This window comes from Xenopus laevis, chromosome 6L (assembly GCF_017654675.1).
Source record: "Xenopus laevis strain J_2021 chromosome 6L, Xenopus_laevis_v10.1, whole genome shotgun sequence".
Classification (NCBI taxonomy): domain Eukaryota; kingdom Metazoa; phylum Chordata; class Amphibia; order Anura; family Pipidae; genus Xenopus; species Xenopus laevis.
The window spans coordinates 33,490,759-33,503,034 of NC_054381.1; the positions used below are offsets into that span (position 1 = coordinate 33,490,759).

Sequence of the window (12,276 nt, forward strand, 5' to 3'; positions counted from 1 at the left end):
GTCGCTAGAAAAAAAATAATAATTGAATTACCTTGGTGCAGTTACATACAGTAACCACATCTTGTTTTCATTTTCTAGGTTTTAGAAGACTGATCAAAACGAATTGCTGATTAGCTGCTATATGAAACTGCTCCAGTGTAAAGATGGCTTTTAAGGGCCAAATAAAAGCTGCCAACTCAATCCCCTTCAGACCAAGATTGCAATTTACTAGTCAATGTATTGAGCTCTTTAGATATCTAGAGTACTGGGCAGGTTTGAAAATCCCGTCAGATGAGGACTGCCTAGGCAAGTTTATGGGGCGCATCCTTGTCTTGCCCGCCAACCAAGCGTATTTTTAGGTATATGAACAGTGCGAGTTGGCGCCTATATTTAAAATCACAGCAATGTGAGAGACAAGAGTCAATCATCAAAATAAAGTCAATCATGTACTTGCGTAAAAAGATGATGCAAGCTGGTTGGTTTGCAGACATATAGAAAACAAGGAGACAGAGGAACAGAACAGAGCTTGTTGGGTGAAGAAGGACAATGTGTTAATTCTCTGATGGGGAGAGTCCGAGAACCATATGTAGAACACATACAATATAAATTTACAGGAGAAAAAGTACAAAGGCCAACCTTTAGTGACTTCCAAGTCTTTCCTACTGCCAGCCAGGGTACTGTAGATCTTTCTAATGAGCTCCATGTTGTTTAGAAGAGAATTAAAGGCATTAAAGTATGAAAAGCTGACTTGATGGGATATGGTACCTCCTGCAGCCTGCAGGGCAAAAAAGGAAGAGGCAAAAAAACAGCTAGTGAGACTCTTGGAAAGGAATTGTTTTTTCCCGCAACACTATGCAAAGAAATTTATTAAGACACTGATGTGAAATGTCAAGGAAAATACTTTTTTTCTTGCTAATAAAGTCTATGAAAGCTTTTTTCCTGTGAGGAGGAGCCGAGACTAACCATGACCAGCACGTGCAGGCTAGGACTCCAAGAGCCTAAACAAACACATATGTTAGACTGCAATATCATGGCCAGCGTCATTCACAGGGCTGACATACTGTATCAATGCCATTACAACCAAGTGAGCTTGTTTCATGTTACAAATCAAGAAACACATCACCGTGAAATCTTTAAAATACGCAGTTATGTAAAGTAATTTGCAACAGAATTTTCGATGCATCACTAGTAAACAATACGGCTATATAGGGTTTGCTATTCACCTGTAAAAAGTTTGTTTAAAGGAGAACTAAAGCCTAAGAATGAATATGGCTAAAAATGCCATAACTTTATATACTGAACTTATTGCACCAGCCTAAAGTTTCAGCTTGTCAATAGAAGCAATGATCCAGGACTTCAAACTTGTCACAGGGGGTCACTATCTTGGAAAGTGTCTGTGACATGCTCAGTGGGCTCTGAGCAGCTGTTGAGAAGCTAAGCTTAGGGGTTGTCGCAAATTATCCAGCAGAAAATGAGGTTGGCCTGTAATATAAGCTAATGCTACAATTTCGGATGCTAGTTGCACTGGTTTCTGTGCTGCCACATAGTAATTATCTGTATTAATTACTAATCAGCCTTATATTGTGACATTTCTTTTCTATGTGTACTGTATATTTTGAGTCGGTGCCTAAGCTCAGTAAGTGACGGCAGCACAGAGCATGTGCAGTGAATCAGCAGAAAAGAAGATTGGGAGCTACTGGGGCATCTTTGGAGACACAGATCTGCTCTGGTTGCCTTAGACTGGTACAGAAGCCCAAAACATAATGTACAACATTTCTAGCCTACTTCTTTGTAAATCTTTAGTTCTCCTTTATAAACCCCCCCCCCCCATGGAAGAGAGGTTGATTGACCAGACAGATGGGAGAGCACTAGCTCAGCAACAGGGAGAAAATAAGTATATAACTGTATATATGATAAACTGCGTAGAAGTCTAGACACAGAGGCAAGATTTAATGGTAAAGCTAATTGTACTTTTTTTTTATTGCCCTTTATACTTCCATGAAACAATAATCATGTCTAAACTCGGAGAAAAATACAACTTGACTCTTAAATGGTCTTAAAGGTCAACATCACATTTAAGCACTACTTTTACAAACATTTCTAGTATTCAAACAACTTACAGCTACTAAGCTCTGTTCCACAAATGGGGTCAAAACATGTGGCCTAATGGTAACCATGATATCTCTAAAGTCCATTGCATTGATTGTGCCGGTATGGTCATTATCACGTTGCACAAAAGCTTGTCTTGCATGCTCCAGTTGGATTTCCTGTAGGCAGAGAACATACAAAATCATGTTATCATTTCTAATTGGCAGCTGTTGTGGTTAGGGTTGTTTACCTTTAAATAAACTTTTAGCATGGTGCTGAGACAAACTGCAATTGGATTAATAAAAATAGTAATAACAGTAGAATTGTAGCCTTCCAGTGCATTTGTTTTTTAGATGGGGTCAGCGACTCCCATTTGACAGCTGAAAAGAGTATTAAAAAAAAAAGGTGGCAAATGATTAAAAAATTATAAAAAATAAAAAAAAGATTAGCATTACCCATTCTATAATATACTAAAAGTTAACTTACAGGTGAACAACCCCTTTGAGTCAACAAGATCTGTAATGAATAAATGTGTCTATGAAGGGCTGAAGAGGAATTAATAGGATTGCACTTAAAGGGGAACTATCGCGAAAATGAAAATTTTGTATAAGCTCAGCATACTGAAATATGAAACTTTCTAAATATAATCAATTAAAAATTCTGTACCGTTTCCAAAATAATATATCTTATAGGGGACTCCTTTTGCCTAGAAGATATATTAGAGCTCTCTACTAAAATCACCAGATATTATGTCTCTCTACATGCAGGATTTGTGCAAAAGGCAGATATTTTGTTAAATTTTGTTTGTAGTGGAATCGGTTATTTGAATGAGCTCTAATTCACCTGCTAGGAAAGGAAGCCCCCCTCCCAACTCCTGCAAAAAAGACAGAATGAAGAGAAACAGATGCTGAGAAAGGGATAATGAAGATAAACTTAATTCGTTTAGAAATATTTAATTGATTGTATTTAGTTTTGTTTTCTTACTTAACTATGATGAAGCTTATATTGAATTTTCATTTCTGCTATAGTTCCCCTTTAACAGTTACCTAAATATTGAGTTTATGACATAGGAAAATTAGTAGCCAGCTACATACAACCAATACTTACCTCCCCATGTTACACAAGCCAAGAAATATCACATGAAAAGCTTTGAAAATAATAAGCGTGACCTTATACACTGCAAGTAGTGGTTTTATTGTTTGCTTTCTCAATAATACAATCAAGTGTTACAAAGACGATGAAGCAGAAGGTGGCACGCTTCCGAAGTATCATTAGTGACTAATAAAACTGTCACTAAGAGTGCTGTGTTTATGTGCCATTAAAGCATGCCTGTTACTATTTTAGTTATTATTCAAATTCCCATTGGATGTCCATCAAGTAAGAGTGCCAGAATAGCATAGGTATAGAAATAAAGATCAAATATAAAGACAGAATTTGTTTACTTTACATGAATACAAAACTAAACACAGTTTGTTGCTGTAAAAAAAAAAAGTTAAGACATTATTATTGAAAACCATCACTATTATAAATAATAAAACTATGGTCGCTTAATAAATCTTTTGCTGTATTTATTTTTATTTCTCTTTCGGTTGTAGCTATATTTAATGATGGAGCTGTGAGCTACTCAACCTAACATCTTTCTTTCAGCTACACCCATGCTGTGAGTCACCTGCTCTAATTGGCCGATTCCAGCATGAGTCAGCAATTTGCAATGTACTACTAACACACAGATGTCTGCAGTAGGAACAAAATATTAGGTCATTGGCAAAGCAGGTGTATACGCACAGATAGACAAAAAGACCTAAGGTGCCACTGACTTTAGGATGAGAAAGCATGCCTCATACACATTTTACCTCTCAAAAATTATAAGCAAGATATATATATATATATATATATATATATATATATATATATATATATATATATATATATATATATATATATATATATATATATATATATATATATATATATATATATAGTGAATAAAGTACCCCCTCTTGTAAATTATAAGGATATTATAAGTTACCGCGGAGTTTCATGACCATATAAATACATTTACATATATTTATACAGGTCATGGAACTCCGAGGACTCAAACAGCTACAAGGCAGTAATGCAAACCACTGCTCCACAACTCACATTGCAATACCTGCGAACCAAATTAAATAGAAATAATGGATTGCAGTGACTGAATGATGCCAACAGGCTGAATTTGCTACTTGGGGATTTCTAGAATCCCCAGCAACTATGGTCACTGACCCAATGTAAATCACAAATGCTCTATAAGGCTTACAATGTATTGTTATTGCTTTTTATTATTCATATTTATATTCAGACCCTCTCCTATTCATAGTCCAGGCTCTTGTTTAAACCAATGCATGGTTGCTAGGATAATTTGGACGTTAGCAACCAGAATGATGAAATTGCAATCGGGAGAGCTGCTGAATAACAGGGTAAATAAAGCAAAGACCACAAAAAACAAAATATCATAAAAAAATATACTATAAGTTAACTCAAAGGTGAACAACCCCTTTAAATCAAAACAGAAACAAATGGTTTTACAAAGTGATCTGGAATGCACTGGGTATTGTCGAAATAATATATAGAATATGTGCATTGTTGCTGAAAACGTTCCGAAGTGTGGCCGATAAAGTTCTACAAGAAACTCAACATCGGTGTGTTGTAATTTCTGCTGTGCCCCACTGTTATTTGTGAATGCGCAGGGTAAGAAAATGGTTCTTAGAACATACATTTTACAAGCCAGTAAGGTTCTAAAAATAATAAAGCCCTGATACACAGCATATACAGTAACTTTTGCATGAGGAAAGACAATTTTATTAACATGCTATGCTTATAAGTAATTGCACAATAATATAAAAGCACTCTGCCAGTTTCTTTTCCATAAATGGACAGCAAGATCACAAACAGACTGTCTTTTTGGGTTAATTCAGCAGATAATGGCAGGAAACTGCAGCTTCAGGACATACATCTTCACATCTGTGTGCGCTGCTGAGCATTAGTAAACAAGCCCCCAAAAAAAAAACATGATAAACACGGCATATAAACCTGTACATTTCCTTTTTAAATTATTTCCAAACCAGGATGGAAAAAAGGAGCAGGATACATTTATCACTCAAGAGGACTGATTTATAGAGTTCTCTATTGCTTTGGGCCACTTTCATCTGGCTACACAGTGTGATTCTTTTATGGTTCCTGATAAGGGGAATATTGGTTCCCTTCCCAGAGTTCCGTGGCTTCATTAAGTTAAGCAGGAGATAAACTGGAAAAGAATGTGTGCTTACTGTGGCTGCTATACTGTGCATCTCAATTCTGCTTTGAAATCTCTAAGTTTGTGGCATATACATATGATTCAGAACATCAAGTGGCCCATCTGGACCAGGTTAACTGCAATAAAAACCCAACTGCCTTGGGTTCCGTGTCCACACGTGGTAACACTGAATGACTAATGTAAACAGTGTGTGTGTGTGCACATGAGAGAGTGAGTGACTGCTTTTCCTGTTGACTCAGAGATCACCTATTTTTAAAACACTGGATTTTGCTTCATTATTAGTTTCTTTGCACTATGGGAGAACGCCTTTTGTAGATCAAAAACTGCCATACATGTGCTATTTATTTTTTGCAAATAAACTGTATCAAGGAAAAATCACACTAGCTCCGTCACTTAAAGGGCATGTTACAGAAAGATGCAAGCAACTTTTCAGTCGATTGTTATAATTTACATTGCATGTTTTTTGCATTATTAGCCTTACGATTGGTATAGAGAGTTATCTATACCTGTGGTAATGAGATTTTTGTGCACTGGATTGATAGTCAGGTTGAAGAGCTATACTCTTGGGGGTTATTTACTAAACTTGATTTTTACTTGTCGAGGTGTTTTTGGGCATAAACCCAAAGTTTTTGGGGGGATTTTTTTTTTTTTTTTAGAGATTAATTATACCCCGACGCTCCTAATAACTCTGAATCTGAAAATACTCCATATCAAACCTGTCGAGGTCCTGTAGAAGTCAACGGTAGATGTCCCTTTTCCAATTTGAAGTTATCGTCGTCTGCTCTGGGTTTTGTACTATAATCCCAAAAATTTGGGGGTTTCGGACAAGAACTAAAAAATGGAGCGATTCGGTAGTCACATCTGAAACATTCATACGATTCAAGTTATTTCACGATTTTATGGGGACTATTCTCGAGTTATTTTATTAATAAATAAGGTAAAATTGTGGATGAGAGTTTGGTCGAGTTCGTTTTATTGAAATTATGAGAAAAATTTGAGTTTTAGTAAATAACCCCCTTAATGATGCATAAACGACACAGGAATCAGAAGTACCACATGGCACTTAATTATAATGTATTTATACTTAATTATAATATCTGTCCTCCTTACGTGTAATATTCTATATTGTAAAATTGTTCATCAATGCTTATCCTAGTAGCATTATATTCAATTAATTTTCAATTCACTGCCGCACTTTGTATTCCAAAGAGCTTTATGAACAAAATTCCCATTCATAAAATTGGCCATAGAGTAATATAAGGTTGAGGTGACTTTAGTGCTATCCCAGAGCTATGTAAAGGTTACTTTTCTTTTCAATATTTACACACATTCGGAGCTGGTTTAATCCTGTTGGACTGGAACAGAAACAGTATAATTTTGGCAGGATCCCCCCCCTCCTTTCCCATATCTTTTGCCCTTCAGCTTATGGTTGGACATAGGATAGTACTTTTCCAGGCAAGTCAAAAAAATGACATGGAAAGACACTCACCAGTAAAAACTGAGTAAATTCAGCATACGGCAGCAGCCTTTTTCGATCCTTTCCAAAGTGCAGCTGTATGAACTCACAGTTCCAGTTAAATGGGATATGCTGGTGGATAGTGGTTTGACCAAAAACCTGCTTGACATCCTCTGCCAATCAGAAACAGAAAGTGTACAGTGGTTACAAATTGCAATATGCAAAAAAAAATTATTATTGAGGATAAACAAAATAACAGATGTCTCCCATATCACACACTGGACAGAAAAATGGTATTAAAGTGGTCATAAACGGGGCAGATTTATGCTGCCGATTTGGGCCCTTCAGACTTAATAGAGAGCTTATGGTTCCATGAATAGGACCCTCTGATGGGCCTACGCAACAAATATATGGCCAAATATTGGCCAGGTCAGACAGGTTTGATTTTCCAGTCAGGTCGAAAACGGCATCTGGGCACTGATGAAGTCTTTGATCCAACAGTCAGAATATTGCCAATTATAATTCAATATCTGACCCAATTGCCACAAGATTTAACAGCCCCATACTGCCCATCTCAAGGAATATATATTATAAAGTATGGTCAGGAGATAGAATGGTCCCAGTGCAGCTACCTTCCTTTATCATGGGTCACTTCGCTAAAAATGTACTAAGACATATAACCCATATTAACAATTACTGTTTAAAGGCCTACAAATAACTGAACCGCTGCTCATAAACTCTCAAATATTATTTAAGTAGCACAAGTATGGGATCTGTCATCCAGAAAGTTCCAAACTGCGAGATAGCCATCTCCCTTGGACTCAATTTTAACCAAATATTTAAAAAAAAAAAAAAAAGGATTTCCTTTTTCTCTGTAATAATAAAACAGAACATTGTATTTGTTCCTTACGGAGATATCATTAATCTTTACACCATTGGGTGTATTTAATGTTTACATGATAGATTAGCAGACTAAAGGTACGAAGATCCAAATTACAAAAAGATCCCTTATCTGGAAAACCTCAGGTCTGGATAACAGGTCCCATACCTGAAACACATTTGCTCCATATGCCCTTAGCTACTATTATCTTAATAGTCTACCCAAATATTGCTTTGCCAACATCATTAAAAATTATTAAGATTTTACTTTCAGTAAACTGCATATAATCAGATATTTTTTTAAACAAATATTACACCTAATTAGTCCACTTTAAGCTGGCCAAATAAACCAAACTAAGCTATCATTGGTTTGACCAATCCTACACTTACAAATATAATTTTACTATTTTTTAACCAACGGTAATGAATTTTACCCACTACTTGCTTTACAAAACATTAAATTCGAAACTATTTGCCCTGTTTATTCAACAGGACATAAGTTAGAGGGCTGCATAAAATAAAGGTGTGCTAGGATTGCAAGGCAAATTTTACTTCCTGCTATCTTCTTCCAGCAGGTTCGTCTGACCGGACCCAGCAGCGCAAATTAAAAAAAAAAAAAAAAGGAATAATTGAAAAAAAGAAAAAAAAAACAAGATGGGCCCCTGATCACAATTGTCTCCAAGGATATAGCCTAGGGTAGCCTGTGCATTAATCCACCCCTGTATACAAGGATACAGTCCCATATATTATATTAAGGTCAAATTATGATATAAATCATTTATTAAGGCATAACATCTTACACACTTAGGGGCCAATTCACTAAGGGTCGAATATCGAGGGTTAATTAATCCTCGATATTCGACTAGGAATTAAAATCCTTCGACTTCGAGTATCGAAGCCGAAGGAATAAGCGCAGATAGTTCGATCGAACGATCGAAGGATAATTCCTTCGATCGAACGATAAAATCCTTCAAATCGAGCAATTCGAAGGATTTTAATCCAACGATCGAAGGAATATCCTTCGATCAAAAAAAGTTAGGCAAGCCTATGGGGACCTTCCCCATAGGCTAACATTGACTTCGGTAGCTTTTAGATGGCGAACTAGGGGGTAGAAGTTTTTTTTTAAAGAGACAGTACTTCGACTATCGAATGGTCGAACGATTTTTACTACGAATCCTTCGATTCAAAGTCGTGGTCGAAGTAGCCCATTCGATGGTCGAAGTAGCCCAAAAAAAACCTTCGAAATTCGAAAATGATACATTAATTACTTTTCAACAGCAGCTTGCCGAGGATAAAGGGAGAATTCCAAAGATGATATAACTTTAAGGAGGCATAAACCTGAAAATTCCCAGTAGAAATGTATCTGGTTGTATCAGATGGATAGATAAGTGTACACGTTTTAAGATTACTGCTCTATATAATAAACAAGTTTTATTAAAATGCAGTCACAGCTACAAGTTGTTCTGGAAAAGTAAGGACAATTATTGTGTCTTATCAGCCCCGGTTCTTTACTTTAGCTATAAACAGTTGCTAAGGCTTTCTTCAGTTGTGTGTGGGAAGATCTGTGTATACCGTTAACAAAATTGCCCTAATGTTCTTAGATTCAAAGTGACAAATCTTTTCTTGGTTTGACTCTGACGGGAATAAATTATACACGCCGAGAAGAAACCATTTTGAAAAGGTTTTGACTACAGAAAGTTCTAAGCAAAAAGTGCGTGTCAGTGAGAAATAGCAATGGAACGTTTTAAAAAAGTAATTTATTAAAGTAGAAAAAGTAAAAAGAGAATTGTAGCTTCAGATTCATACACTAAGCCTGATAATCATCTTCTGACCTCACACCTCTACATAGTCACACAATATGTACTTACATGTAAATAACCCAGGCTGCTGCTGAGATGTATGCATTAAATGAGGTGTGGGTGTATGTAGAAGGGATACATAATGACGCACAAAAATGAATGATTTATGGTAGCTATACATCGGCCAATAATCTACACTATCACAGAAATTGGCCCGTAGGCTGACCATATAGTTACATAGTTCGTTACATAGTTAAATTGGGTTTAAAAAAAACAAAGTCCATCAAGTTCAACCCCTCCAAATGAAAACCCAGCATCTATACACACACACCCGTCCCTACTTTTAATTAAATTCTATATACCCATACCTATACTAACTATAGAGCTTACTATCACAATAGCCTTTGATATTATGTCTGTCCAAAAAATCATCCAAGCCATTCTTAAAGGCATTAACTAAAGGGGTGGCCTCTGGTACGGTGATCCTCTTTATGGGTAAAAAGGTCCCCTGCTATTTGTCTATAATGTATAATGGAGGAGGCATAGAAAGTTCTTTATACTTTAGTCCTCACTTTCACAGAAGCCCTGACCATGCATAAATACCATGCTTCTAGGAACTTTGCTGATGGTCTGTTTTTTTGATGCAATGGAACAGTACTCCATGATTTGCTCAGCAGATAAACCACAATTTTTAAAAAGTATTAAAGGGGTTGTTCCCCTTCAAATTAACTTTAAGTATGATGTAGACAGCATGTAATTTGGCTTTCATTGTTTATTATTTATGGTTTTTTAGTTACTTCGCTTTTTATTCAGCAGCTCTCCAGTTTGCAATTTCAGCAGTCTGGTTGAAAGGGTCTAAATTACCCTAGCAACCGTACAATGATTCGATTGAGAGACTGGAATAAGATTAGGAGAGTACCTGAATAGAAAGAGGAATAAAAAAAAAGTAGCAGTAACAATACATGTGCAGTCTTACAGAGCATTTGTTTTTTAGATGGGGGTATGTGATCCACATTTAAAAGCTGGAAAGAGTCAGGAGAAGAAAGCAAATAATTAAAAAACTATGAAAAAAAAAAAAGAATGACAATTGAAAAGTTGCTTAGAATTAGCCATTCGATAACAGACACACGGAAAGATTCGAGGAGTCACCCAGTGACTAATCGCCTCTTCTTTGGACGACTAATCTCCCTGAAAATCCTTCCAGCCAACTAGAATCTAAATCGCTTGCCTCACAAGGAAACCATCGCCATCCCAGTGGGAAGGCTTTTCGGGGGGGTTAAGTCAAGAATCTAAATTGCCGACGGGGTGGCACTCTGAGCACTTCGTTTTCTGAAGTCGCCCGAAGTTTCCTCGTCAGGCAACTTCGGAAAACTAAGCGCTCCGAGTGCCACCCCGTCGGCAATTTAGATTCTCGACTTAACCCCCCGAAAAGCCTTCCCACTGGGATGGCAATGGTTTCCTTGTGAGGCAACTTCGGAAAACGAAGGGCTCCGAGTGCCACCCCGTCGGCAATTTAGATTCTTGACTTAACCCCCCCGAAAAGCCTTCCCACTGGGATGGCGATGGTTTCCTTGTGAGGCAACTTCGGAAAACGAAGCGCTCAGAGTGCCATCCCGCCGGTGATCTAGATTCTAGTCGGCGGGAAGGCTTTTCAGTGAGATTAGTCGCCCTGAAGAAGAGGTGATTTGTTGCTGGGCGTCTAAATCTCCCCAAATCTTGGGTGTGTGCCCTAACCCTAAAGGTGAACCACCCCCTTAACATAGTAACAAAGGCAATCATGTTTTAACGATTATCGCCAGACAGATAATAACAGAGCAAGACACCTCTGTCTGCCCATCACCACTTATACTGTTAATTTAATGGCAAGTGTTCAAGCTGATGCACATGGAACAGTGGCAGATGAATTTCCATGCAAAAACACCATATGATGGATTGTGGGACTCGAAGATCCTCTGATTCCATAGCGAGTGTCACACTGTGTAAAGCAGAATCCATTCCTTTGTGATGGAACAAGGTAACGGTGGGGTTGCATTACGAGTGGCCCTATGGATTTTGGGAAATGACTTCAAGTATCATGGTTTTCTTTAAAATTGGTGGAATCTGGTATATCTTCGCAGAAAAAAATACATTTATACATTTCTGGAAGTTCATATGGTGTTTATGCATCTTTTCTACATAAACTTCCCCTTTAAGCAGTAAACTGCTGCATCCAAAAAAAATAGAACAGCATCAGCAGGCAGGGTAAAAATTTTCATGTTAATATTCTGAACTGTTCTTCTTTTAATGTGAAACACTTCATGATTGTATACATACATGATTCAATGTTTTATTGAAACTTATTGAAACTTAATAAAAAGAATTTGAAAAGAAAAGAAAGCAGGCAGGGTGAATGTAAAGATGCACTTAATGCCCAGTTAAAGCTCCAGTGCATATACAGTACATTTCTCCAGAGGTAGCAAACAAAAGTAAAACGAATGCCATACATGCTGATCAAAAAGGAAGTATTAAAAATCCTTTTAATGAGAAAACCAGACGCCGGGCTTCTCTCTCATGAAGGATCAAAAAATAAAGTAGCGCAAAGAACAGAATACAATAGAGACATGAATGAAAAGAGAAGGAAAATGCTCTGAGTGCAATTTGAGGACATATAAAGGACAGCTATTAGAGACTAATTTTTCTAATGCAGGATAACAAAATCTGACAAAAAAAATCTTGCAAAAGGCATCAAGCAAAAGACAGGATGACAAAGCAACTGGGGTTGAACACATTTAACCTGTGTACAA

At 36.9% G+C, this 12,276-nt stretch overlaps 1 protein-coding gene across 1 annotated transcript in view; it reads right to left on the reverse strand.

Annotated features, from left to right (window-relative positions):
- Positions 1 to 12,276, reverse strand: part of slc25a13.L (solute carrier family 25 member 13 L homeolog) — an 89,214-nt gene that overhangs the window by 48,140 nt on the left and 28,798 nt on the right. Inside the window, 3 exon segments of the mRNA NM_001089755.1 lie at positions 616 to 754; positions 2,100 to 2,246; positions 6,849 to 6,988. Coding sequence (NP_001083224.1) covers positions 616 to 754; positions 2,100 to 2,246; positions 6,849 to 6,988 — 426 coding nt within the window.